Raw genomic sequence first — 12,937 nt, 5'->3', positions numbered from 1 at the left:
CCGAAATGCTGGAGGAACTCAATAGCAGTGGCTTACTGATGAGACCATGAGGGGATGTGACAGAGAAGATGTGAGATGTGTTCACTGGTGGGAGAGTCAGGAACAAGGGGACACAGCTGCAAAATAAGGGGCTGGACATTTAAAACTAAGGTGCATAGATATTTCTTCACTGAGAGGGCACTGAATCTCAGGAATTTTCTGCCCTCAGGGGTGCTGCAGGCTCGATCATTAGATATATTTAAAGTGGGATAGATAAATATTGAAAGATCAAGGTGTTGAGAGCTGTGTGGGACAGGAGAGGAGTTGAGGCCAGCATAGATCAGTTCTGATCATATTGAATGGCGGCAGAGACTTGAGGAGCCTGGTGACCTACTCCTGCTCCTATCTTCTTGTGTCCCTGTGAGAGGACCTGAGTGCACTTCACATCCAGCTCTCAGGTTTTCACCAGGGACATCTAGCACAGGAACAGCAACCTCATGCCTTTGAGTGGGACTCTGCAGAATGTGGGAAAACCTAAATGCTGTAATTATTTTGTTTTTAATTATGCTTTACTGCTTTAATGCAGTTGAATTATTTTTAAAACAATTTTTTAATAGTTTTAAGTGCTTCTGACTCTCGGAAGTAAAAAATTGTTGAAGAGCCTTTTGCAGCCTTTAACAGCCGAGCTGTCAAAGTCTGTCAGGGCATTTGGCAGCTGAGTCTTTCCACCATGTTCTACTTTCTACATTGTTTATCTCATACTCGTCAATGTGGCTCAGCTCACAGGAAGAAGAGAATTTCAAATTCTAGCTCAAGATAACTTCCTTGATCTTTTAAGCCCAGATATGCAAACATGCATCAGTGAAAGGCAAAAACTTTAAGTTCTTATCAATGCCTGAACATTTAGATTCACAAGATCCTGCCACAAAACATATCTCACCTTTGTCAGGCATTAAAACCATGCACAAAATAGTTGAACCATCTACAAGGAGGAAGAATAAAGTCAGGAGTATTTAAGATGCTGAAATAAAAACAGAAATTGCTGGACCCAATAAGTTAATTTTGTTTCTCATTTCACAGATGCTGCCTGATCTGCTGAGTGTTACCAGGGTTTTCTGTTTTTATTTCAGATTTCCAGTATCTGAAGTTTTTTTTGTTTTCAGTTAGCATTTAAAAGGAAGTAAGTACTTATCAATGCCTCCTGTGAACTTCCAGAGGAAGTTTGCATGAATGATCCCCGGAATGAAAAGCTTGCATAAATACAGATGTACAAATAAGGTGGAGGAGGAGAAGGCCATTTGGCTCCTCAAGCCTGTTCTGCAATTCAGTAACCAATGGCTGACCTGACTGCCACCACAACTGCACATTCCCACCTATCCACAGGAAACTTTCACCCCCTTGCTCATCACAGTCCACCTACACCTGCTTTGAAAATGTTCCGACTCTGCTTCCACTGTTCTTAAAGATCAGTTTCCAAAGCCACGACGTTCAGACAAAAAAAAATTCACCCCCTCTCTATCCTAAACTGGCAGCCCTTTGTTTTTAAACAATGACCCAGAACTAAATTTTCCCCATAAGAAGAAACAGTCTCTCCACATCTACCCTACCGCATCTCCCCTAAGGATCTTATATCTTTCAATTATGTTCCTTCTCAATCTTCTGAACTCCAACAAATAAAAAGCGAAGTCTATCCAACAGTTCCTTATAAGACAACCACTCAATCCAGATATTAGACTAGAAAGCATTCTATGAACCACTTCCTTCCTTAAAATATGAGACCAATACTGTACAAAGTACTGCAAGATTAGTTTGCCTTCGGCATTGGGGAAGGCTTACTTCCCCACACTTAACCCTTCCTATGCTTCTAAGGAAACTATTATGTTCTATCCTTTTGGATACAAGACTAAATCTTCGTGATCCTTCCAGTTTTACCACTTATTAATGCAAAGTACTGTGAGAGACAAACTAATTTTACTGACCTTGTGCATGGAAGAAAAAAATTACTAAAACAAAAATTATAAAAGCATTACAAAATATGGGCATCAGCTCATAGACTTAAATGCCACTAATTAATTCACAGAACTGGAAAAAGCTTAGTACCAATATATTCACTAAAAATATCGTAATCAATCTGCATTATTTAAAGAAAACCATACTTAATCTAAAATTTAGTTTTGAAGGGCACATTATATTACTTTATAAAACAATGCAATTCACATCTGTTATGCAACTTTAACAAGATCATCATTTGTCAAAATAGATGCCAGACACTTACTTGAATCTTCCAATGACGCCGATGAACCAATAGCTACCAGACCAGGGTCAAACATTCCTTCTGGTTTCACACGTAACATCTACCAGACATAATAAAGTTACATTTGGTTAAAAGGGGTTGATACACAATTCCATTGATATACACCTGCACAATATAGCTGTCCAAATGCAACAATAGTTTCAATATTCAGTCCATCACAATTCCTGAGACACCAGATGTCTTGACTCCATGAAGGCGGGCTCTCTCTACAATGTCACTTCATGCAGAGGGAAAAGATCACCACTACTGGTTTAGATTAGAAAATATATATTTTTTTTAAAAAAACATTTTTGAGCAATTATTCAATTTTCAAAATATAAAGCATTGCAATAAAAAACTGTTAAACTGTGTTCAAAAAGCAATAAACTGCAGGTGCTGAAAGTCTGAAATAAAAACAGGAAGAGCTGAAAATAGCAGGTCAGGCAGCATCTGTGGAGATAAAAACAGAGTTAATTCATGCCAATACACAGAATCTTGCAACTTGAGCGTTGCTTGGTCTTGACTTAAAACCAATAATAATGTCAGGTATTTAGATCATAAAAGTTAATGGTTCACATATGAATTGGTTTGATTGCTCACACTCTGAAACACCACTTCTGGTGTACCAAAAGCATTTACACTGGCTCGCCCAAAGCCACTGAATGGACTGTCAACAGTGACGTTGAACAATGATCACTTGTCTAGCCATAAAAATATATACAATAAAGGGTCTTCAACCTGAAACATTAGCTTTGTTCCTCTTCCCACATATCTGGCCTGAGCTGCTGAGCATTTGCAGTATTTTCTGTTTTCATTATGCACAGGGAAAGATTTGTCACTGGCAGCTTGGGAAATTAGGACGAGATGGATGGGCACTGTAGTTCGCATGGACTCATTGGGCTGAAGGGCCTGTATTGCCCTGTGACTCTATAACCAGTGGGATTCCATAATGAACACAACTGCAATCAACTGACTGCAGACAAAAGCTTCCTGCAGCCTACTGCAGAACTCCATTTGAAGAGTTGTAAAATGTAAGTTGTCTGCCAACACAACAATAGAATCAGAAAAGTACTGATGCAGTACATTGGAAAATATCAAACGTTACACTGACCTTTGACCTGACAGGTGAGCTGGACGATGACAAACTCGGAGGAAGGGGAATACTGTCAGCGAGTTGACAAACACTTCTCAATTTTTCATCAGTTATTTTGACATGGAGCAAAGGGAGTTCACCTGAGACTTTAAACCTGAAAAAGAAACATTTCAGTGCAACAATCCAGAATGTTCAATAAGTTACCATTACTGTCAGATATATATTGCAGAATGATTTAATTACTTGAATTCAAATTCTTCAGCTGCCAGTGGAATTAGAAGTCACCTTCAGAACAATCATCCACACTTCTGCCCTAATGGGGACACCTCCAGCACTTCTTCCGTATTGTACAGAGTTTCAGCCTATAGTTTTGTGCTCAAGTCTCCAAAATGGGACTTAATCCACAATCCTTTGACACACAGTCTACCGACTGAGCTACATCAAGCCCACTATTTACAATAGAGGCATTGTGTCACGAAATGTGTCACAGGGCTGTCGGAACTTACAGAGGGATATTGATAGGATGCAGAGCTGGGCTGACAAGTGGCAGATGGAGTTCAATCCGGAGAAGTGTGAGGTGGTACACTTTGGAAGGTCAGACTCCAGGGCAGACTACAAGGTAAATGGCAAGGTACTTGGCAGTGTAGAGGAGCAGAGGGATCTGGGGGTTCATATTCACAGGTCACTGAAAGTTGTCTCACAGGTAGATAGAGCAGTTAAGGAGGCCTATGGGATGTTAGCTTTCATAAATTCGTGGGATTGAGTTTAAGAGCCACGATGTGATGATGCAGCTTTACAAAACTCTAGTTAGACCACACTTAGAGTACTCCGTTCAGTTTTGGTCGCCGCATTATAGGAAGGATGTGGAGGCGTTGGAGAGGGTGCAGAGGAGATTTACCAGGATTCTGCCTGGATTAGAGCATATGGAATATGAGCACAGGTTTAAGGTGCTAGGGCTTTATTCACTGGAAAGGAGGAGGATGAGAGGAGACATGATAGAGGTATATAAAATATTGAGAGGAATAGATAGAGTAGATAGCCAGCGCCTCCTTCCCAGGGCACCAATGCTCAAGACGAGAGGGCATGGCTTTAAGGTTATGGGTGGGAGGTTCAGGGGAGATGTCAGGGGGAGGTTTTTCACCCAGAGAGTGGTTGGTGCATGGAATGCACTGCCTGGGGTGGTGGTGGAGGCAGATACATTGGACAGGTTCAAGAGTTTGTTGGATAGGCACATGGAGGAATGTGAGATAGAGGGATACTCGGGAGGAAAGGGTTAGATAGTATGAGGGTGGTTTGATGGATGGCACAACATGGTGGGCCGAAGGGCCTGTTTTGTGCTGCATGGTTCTATGGTTTTAAATTCATGAGTCACTGAGGGTGTCTAATTCTATTATGACTACACAGTGTTCTGTTGTATTTTAGCAACTAAATATCACAAATGCTCATTCCATGACAACTGCAAATCAGTGCATAAATGAGTGAGCACTTTTATTTAAATGGTTTCATTTACCAAATAGAATTTTATGACAATTTTTAAATTAGGACTAAAGGTGCAAACAAGATATATCAAATCAGATATGGGCAACTGGCGTTTAGCAGCACCAGCACTTGGGGCCCCAGTGCTACTGCTTCCAGAAATCTTTATGCAAACTATACTGTAGAACTTGGATTGCAGATATTTTAAATTTAATATTCTAGACAAAATGAAATTACAATGGTCTGTATAATGAACATACTTGGGTATCCTACTATCTTTCTCCACAATGGCTCTAGAAAGCTGCACCTTGACATCCAAAGGTTGCAGTATATGCTGAGAGGAAGAGTTTTGTTTGCGAGCAGACTTCCAATCTTGACCTGAACAAGTTGAAGTGAATTTTTTTTTAAATACTAATATTTGAAACAACATTGCCTTTCTAAAAAATCAGAACACAGTTAGATATAATTCACTGTAATCTCATTATTAAGAAGTCTTTATAACTTACATCTACCTTAAAACAACATTTTTTAAAATAAGATAGCTTTATTAGTCACATGTACATCGAAACACAGTGCATCTTTTTGTGTCGAGTGTTCTGGGGGCAGCCCGCAAGTGTTGCCACGCTTCCAGTGCCAACAGACCATGTTAACCCATATGTCTTTGGAATGTGGGAGGAAACCGGAGCACCCGGAGGAAACCCACGCAGACACGGGGAGAACGTACAAACTCCTTACAGACAGCGGCGGGAATTGAACCTGAGTCGCTGGCGCTGTAATAGCGTTATGCTAACCGCTACGCTACTGTACTTTCAAAAGTAATTCACTGATTGAAAAGAACTTTGAAACTTCAAGGCTGTAAAAGGTTCTGTGTAAGTACAAGTCTTTTTTGTATAATATAATCCTTTTGCACCCAATTCTTTTTCTTTTCAAGAATCGTTTCTCAACAAGTCGACGACAAGGAGTGGGCGACAAGAAGCAGAATGCTTCTTTTTGACACTCAGTGCTACTGTTGCAGCTGATCTCATTCTGCCTTAACATCCCTCATTTTCTATGTGCTAGCACTTCTTGGAAAGATACACTGAACCAACCCATTCTGCATAGTTCAAAATAAAAGATGTGTACATTTAGCACCTTTCACAGCCTCAGGAAATCCCAAAATGCTTTATAGCCAATAAAACACTTCATTGAAATGCAGCGGCACAGGAAACATAGCAGTTAATTTGTTGCAGTTAAATCCCCATCATCAATGACATAACTATCATTAAGTATATTAGCTGAGCAATAAATATCACCAAGAATACAGGGGAGAACTCACAACTTCTTCTTCCAAACAATATATTCACTGAGAAGGGGTTCAGTTTAATATCAGTCTATGATTCAGGTCGAGTCCCTTCATCAGGACTATCCAGATGAAGGGTCTCAACCCGAAATGTCAGCTGTCCATTTCCCTCCACAGATGCTGCCTGACCCACTGAGTTCCTCCAGCACCTTCTGTGTTGCTGCAGATTCCAGCATCAGCAGTCTCGTGCCTCAGTTTAACATCTTATCTCAAGGACTCCAAATACTGCAGCTCTCTCCTCCATGCCAAACACTAGACTCCCAATCTGGATTTAGTGATCAAATCTCTAGTGAGGGATTTCAAACCAAAACCTTGCGAAACAGAGGGTGGATGCTACCACTGCATCGTAGCTGGTGCTATCTTCCAACAGCCTCATGGAAGCAGTCACTAACCAGATAAAATTGCTTTACAGTGAGTACACAGTCAAGGACTCCAAGTGGGGACTGAAAAACAAAGGACGTGAACAGCTAATTTAAAATAAAACTTTAAATCTATACCTGGTTTACTGAACAAAAGTTGAACACTTCTGAGCTCCACATCAAACTTTTCGTAGGCGCGTTTCAGGATTTCCTCCAAGGATAAAGGTGAAGGCTCTGCTTTCTGATCAGCGTGGTCAATGCTGTTTAACTGACAAGGGGCAGATTTGTGACTTGTACATGCATGGTTACTCATGTGTAATTAAATAGCTCAAAATTCCAAAAGAACCAGGTTCAAGCTTGCAATGCAGACCAGAAAACAGCTGACTGGCATTCTGGCTAACAGCTTAGAAATGAAAGGCTCAACCTCAAGCCCAAGAAATTTGAACAACCTTTGATAAGTCAAAGGTTCAGGAAAGAAATGAATTAATAAAAATTACCAGAAAATGGCAGAAATAGAGAACCAGTAACTGCAGAGAGCAGTGTGAACACTTCAAATCAACAACCTTTCATGGAAACGCCAAAAGATTAGATGTGCAGAAGATTTTAAGCACATATTGAGGTAAGCTCTCATGCAAAAGACAGCAGAGGTACCGAATGCTCTTCATGTTCCTTATCCAGAAAAAAAGTTTTTTTTCTTTAAATTTAGACCATTTAGCAATTCAGTTGCTCACACTAAGAACTCCTCTATATTGTAGACACGAATCACAGAATGGCTGATCTCTTTGTTAAACAGTCCAGATTCCCAGCCCAATCCTGAGCTGCCAATTTGTTTGTCAATTTTAACTTTCTGCCCGACTGTATTCTGACCTCCCGCTCTATCCTAATGCAACTTTGCCTCATCTGGACCCTTAAAACATAGATCACAGCACAGTACAGCACAGGAGCAGGCCCTTCTGCTCACAATGTTGTGCCGAATTAAGCTAATGACACCTAATCAAACTAATCCCTTCTGCCTGCACATGGTCCATAGCCCTCCATTCTCTGCACATTCATGGACTATCTAAGAATCACTAAAACACCTCTATCGTATCTGCCTCCACCACCACCCCCTGGCAGCCCATTCCAGGCACCCACCAGTCCCTGTGTAAAAAAAAAACTTGCCTGATACCTCTCTCTTAAACTTTCCCCCTCTCACCTTAAATGCATGCCCTCCAGGAAAGATTCTGACTGTCTACCCTATCTATGCCTGTCATAATTTAATAAACTTCAATCAGGTCTCCCCTCAGCCACCAATGTTCCAGAGAAAACAACCCAAGTTTGTCCAACCTATCTTTATTGCAATTTTACCAATTTATAGCCCATACCCTCTAATCCAGGCAGCATCCTTGTAAACTTCTTCTGTCCCTTTCTAAAGCTTCCACATCCTTCCTGTAATGAGGCGACTAGAATTGCCCATAATACTCTAAGTGCGGCCTAACCAAAGTTTTATATAGCTGCAACAAGACTTCCTTACTTTTATAATGTCCCGACCAATGAAGGCAAGCATGCCATACGCCTTCTTTACCACCCTACCTACTTGAGTGGCCACTTTCAGGGAGCTATGGACTTGGACCCCAAGATCTCCCTGTACATCTTTTGTTTATTCACCTTCCATTGTCATTCTTTTTAGCTTGCACTATTACTACAATTTAATCTACCCTGCTTTTCACTCTGTCATAGGCCTTCCATTCATTCCTTCCTCCTCTGGATCCCTGCCTCTGCACTCCCCCTCCTCCCATGCAGAACGATAGAATTCCTCATCCTTATCTTCCTCCCCTCTAGCCTGCAGTGATCCTCTGTAATTCTGGACACATCTTACCTTCTCTTTCAACATTTTAAATGGACTGTTCCTCTAACTACCTATCACTTGAATTCTCCTTCCCTCTCTGATCTCTCTATATTTGACCCTCTCTTTGTTTCAATAAAGTTCAAGGAACAACTCATTTTTCAACTTAGCACACTTTAGCTTTCAGATTATAGCATCAAATACAACCTTCTCAGAGAGCCAGCCATTTTAAGCTCAAATCTCATTTTCAGCATTCAACTTTTTTTTTCTTTCTTCCTCTTCTGGGACTGGAGATTTCACTTGCTGCCTCCTCGTCACCATTGGCCAGGCAGACCTTTACCGCCTCTTTCAATCATTCAATCTCTCCTGACACAGACTGTATCGCCCTCTACCCCTTTTCTCTGCAACTTAAAAGTTGTTTCATTTCCAACTTTGATCAAAGGTCATTGATAAAAACATCAACTGTTTCTCTCTTCATAGGTGCTGCCTGATTAGCTGAGTATTTCCAACATTTTCTGTTTCTATTCCACTCCAGGCAAGCAGACTTAGAGCAACTAAAAGCAACTTAAACTACAGTATTTATTGTTGCAGTTGTTAAGGATCTGCAGTTTTTTCCCTTTAAAATGAAAAAGCAAATGCTACTTCTTTTAAATTCTGTTCCCACATCACCAAATCACAAGCAGCCAAGACCTGTTTTGAATTAGCTAGGAGTGTGTGTGAATAGCCGGTGATGCTCCCAATAATAGCCCATTCCTTTTTGCAGGTGTTCCCCCATTTCTGCTTAATTAGTCCCAGTGAAACAGCTGAGAGTACCATTCCCTGATGCAGCTAGCCTCTAACGTACTAGACACGTGATATGGTGGAAGACTCGTGCACTTTATGTTCTACACACTCAAGGGATGTGAGCTTCGCAGGCTGAGCCAGCGTTTAATTGCCTGTCCCTCGTTGCCCTTGGGAAGGTGGTGGTGAGCTGCTTTCTTGAACTGCTGAAGCCCTTGAAGTGTGGGTATACCCACAATGCTGTTAGTTCCAGGATTTTGACCCAGTGACAGTGAAGGAACAGTGATATATTTCCAAGTCGAGATGGTGTGTGGCTTGGACGGCAACTTCCACGTGGGGGTGTTCCCCATGCTCTGCTGCCCTCATACTACTAGCTGGCAGAGGTCGTGTGTTTGGAAGGTGCTGTCAAAGGAGCCTTGGTGAGTTGTTGCATTGCATCCTGTAGATGGTACAAACTGCAGCTACTGTGGTGGAGTGAGTGAATGGTTGTGGATGGGGTGTCTATCATGTAGACTGCTATGGTGTTAGGCTTCTTGAATGTTGTTGAAGCTGCACTCATCCAGGCAAGTGGAGAGTAGTCCATCACATTCCTGATGAGCCTTGTAGATGGCTTCTTCAAGGGACAGGCTTCGGGGAGTTAGGGAGTGAGTTACTCTGACCTGCTCTTGTAGCCACATTATGTTTATGGCTATTGCAGTTCAGCTTCTGGTCAATGGTAACCCCCAGGATAGTGACAGTGGGGCATGTGGTGATGACAATGCCACTGAGTGTCAGGGGTGATAGCTGGATTTTCTCTTGTTGGATACTGTTTCTGCCTGGCACAAATGTTACTTACCACCTATCAGCCCAGGCCTGGATATTGTCCAGGTCTTTCTACATTTGGATGTGGACTGCTTCATTATTTGAGTTATATATGGTGCTGAACGTTGTGCAGTCAGCAACAAGCATCCCTACTTCTGACCATATAACCAAAGGAAGGTCACTGAGGAAGCAGCTGAAGATGGCTGGCCCGAGGACACAACCCTGAGGAACTCCTGCAACCGTGTCCTGTGGCTGAGATGATTGACCTCCAGCCACCACACCCACCTTCCTTTGTGCAAGGTATGATTCCAATCAGCAGAGGGTTTACCCCTCCGATTCCCCATGACCTCAGTTTAGCCAGGGATCCTTGGTAACAAACTCTTACAATATCTGCTGTTCTGTCTGATTGTTGACTGTATGTACCGAGTTCAAGACAGAACCATAGATATTGACTATGTAAGAGGTGGCCTTTCAGTTCATTGTTTTCATGTTAGCCAAAGAAGTATTCAGTCTAAGCCCACTTACCAGCTCAGTTCGCAGCCTTGTAGGTAATCGCACATTAAACACTTCTACATTAAATTTAATGAGGGTTTCTGCCTCCACTATCCTTCCAAACAGCACTTACACTCTGGCGAATGCTTCTTCTTAAAGCCCCATCACTGGTCCATCCTGTTCACCCTGTCAAAGCCTCTCATAATTTTATGCACCTCCAGTAAATCTCACTTCAACACCCCTTGTTTCAAAGAAAACCCTCTCAACCCGGCCAAACTTTCATTGTAATTAAAATTCTACAGACTCAATGACAAATAATTCAATGTACCTGAACTACAAAATCAGCACTTCCAACTAGGATGAACAGTTCTCTACAAAGAACATACCTGTAAACTTCCAAAGTCCACAATCAACAGGCTTGAACTTGGATTGTAGAAACCCGTTTGGGGAACCACAAGATAGGACGGCTTCAAATTGATTTGGATATCAAAGGTTTTGCGAGTTTCAATAATGTATGACAGGCCTAGAAAAATATTTTTAAGCAAAGAGTAACTAGTAAAACAGAGAACAGGAATATTTCTTGCTAAAAAAAAAATCAGAATCACATTAGAGTGTGATTTAATTTTGTTTGTATTTTAATACATTTCAAACATTTACCTGTTGCAGTCTTTTCTTTGAATTTTTCCAACTTCAGCAAAGTAGCTGAAGTTAGCTGTTCAAGATCAAGCCCTCTGTTGGTCTGAAAAAACTCAACCAAACTGTTTATTGTTTGCTGCAAAAGGAAAAAGCTTAATTTTAATAACATGAGTAGTAGAGAAAAACATGATTTCAAAGTAAATTCATAGGACCCACATTAGGTAAAAATAAAATATGCTTAAAATGAAAGATCTAAAAGGGGATCTGAGGGTAAATCTTTCCCCACAAAAGGTGGTGGGTGTATGGAACGAGCTGCCAGAGGTGGTAGAGGCAAGTACAATTACAATGTTTAAAAGATATTGGGACAGGTAGATGGACAGGAAAAGCTTAGAGGCATATCAGCCAGAATAAACAAATAAGATCAGCCTAGATAGGCATCTTGGTCGGCATGGACAAGTTGAGCCAAAGGGCTCTATCTATAAATTAGAAACTAAAGGATAAGAACAGGTCATTTGGTCCATCAATTCTCACTAGATTTCCAAGCCAATTGCACTCTGAGCGTACTTCCTCTTCAATTCTATTTTACCTTGTTAGAATCACAGTTGTACAGCAGTGAAACAGGCCCTTCAGCCCAACCAGTCCATGCCAACCAAGATATCTTCCTAAGCTAGTCCCATTTGCCTGCATTTGGCCCATATCCCTTTAAACCTATCCATGTACCATCCAAATGAGTTTTAACCATTGTAATTGCACCCACCTCTAACACTTCCTCTGGCAACTTGATCCATATACCCACCACCCTCTGTGAGAGAAACCTGTTTCTCAGAAACCCATTAAATCTTTCCCCTCTCACCTTAAATAACGCCTTCTTGTTTTAGATGCCCCTACCCAGGAGAAAGACTACGGCAATCATCTTTTCTATGACCCTCATGATTTCACAAACCTCTAACCTGGGTCTCTTTCACCCCAGGGAAAACAATCCCAGCCTATCCAATCTCTCCAGACGATGTAAAACCCCCTGGCTAAAACACTCAATATCTTACACCCGGATGTAACACTTGCAGGGGAGGAGGGGAGAGCAGATCCACCAGGGGATGGGTCAAAGGTATGGAGGCAGGCACCCCATGGGGGGACTGGCAACGAGGAGATGCAAATCGCGATTATGGACGGAGTGCAGATGTTCTACAAAATGGTCACCTAGTCTACATTAGGTCTCTCCAACGTAGAGGAGGCCCCACTTGGAGCACCGAATATAGTAGATGATATTAGGGGAGGTGCAGGTAAATCTCTGCCTCACCTGAAAGGACTGTTTGGGTCCCTGGATGGAGGTGGTGTAGGAACAAGTGTTACATCCAGGTTGTTTCTTTCAAAGTGTGATGATTAAAGCAATTGCTTTTTCTGGGTGTGATTTGGAAAAAAATTGGTTGGTACAGACCTTTGTTTATCACATTTCTGCCTAATCATATATCTCATCAAAATAACACATTGCTCAGCCAAAGCAGAAATAATGAATTCACACAATGGGATATTAATAGAATTCAAACTGCATTTCTGGATAAGTTGAACCTGGGCGGAGGATGGATGGAGCCAGAAATATAATGAAATAGCAAAGGGCACAGGTGAAAAGGCATGGATAAAGATTCTTCAGATAAAGATGAGTTGTGATTAAGAGGATACTATAACGATACCTCAGAATCAGGGGCACGGGTTATGGGAAAGACCTGGGCTGAGGTGAGTATGCAGTAACTGAATTAGTTAAAGGACACTTGCTTTTACTGAACTGTAGCAGCACAGAAAGAAGCCATTTGGCCCCTGAGCTCACATCAGCACTTTCAATGGCCATGATAGCACTTCAAGCATGTCT

General features: G+C 41.6%; 1 protein-coding gene across 3 annotated transcripts in view; it reads right to left on the bottom strand.

Annotated features, from left to right (window-relative positions):
* Nucleotides 1-12,937, bottom strand: part of vps13c (vacuolar protein sorting 13 homolog C) — a 283,389-nt gene that overhangs the window by 185,361 nt on the left and 85,091 nt on the right. For all 3 annotated transcript variants that reach the window (XM_052042364.1, XM_052042365.1, XM_052042363.1), the window contains 6 exons: nucleotides 11,095-11,209; nucleotides 10,824-10,960; nucleotides 6,678-6,807; nucleotides 5,102-5,219; nucleotides 3,384-3,519; nucleotides 2,255-2,333 (listed from right to left, as the gene is read on the bottom strand). In XM_052042364.1, coding sequence (XP_051898324.1) covers nucleotides 2,255-2,333; nucleotides 3,384-3,519; nucleotides 5,102-5,219; nucleotides 6,678-6,807; nucleotides 10,824-10,960; nucleotides 11,095-11,209 — 715 coding nt within the window. The remainder of the gene's footprint in view (nucleotides 1-2,254; nucleotides 2,334-3,383; nucleotides 3,520-5,101; nucleotides 5,220-6,677; nucleotides 6,808-10,823; nucleotides 10,961-11,094; nucleotides 11,210-12,937) is intronic.

This window comes from Pristis pectinata, chromosome 32, assembly GCF_009764475.1.
Source record: "Pristis pectinata isolate sPriPec2 chromosome 32, sPriPec2.1.pri, whole genome shotgun sequence".
In the NCBI taxonomy this organism is placed as follows: Eukaryota; Metazoa; Chordata; class Chondrichthyes; order Rhinopristiformes; family Pristidae; genus Pristis; species Pristis pectinata.
The sequence above is the reverse complement of the archived record's forward strand: the minus strand, read 5'-3'. Positions and strand labels throughout refer to the sequence as shown.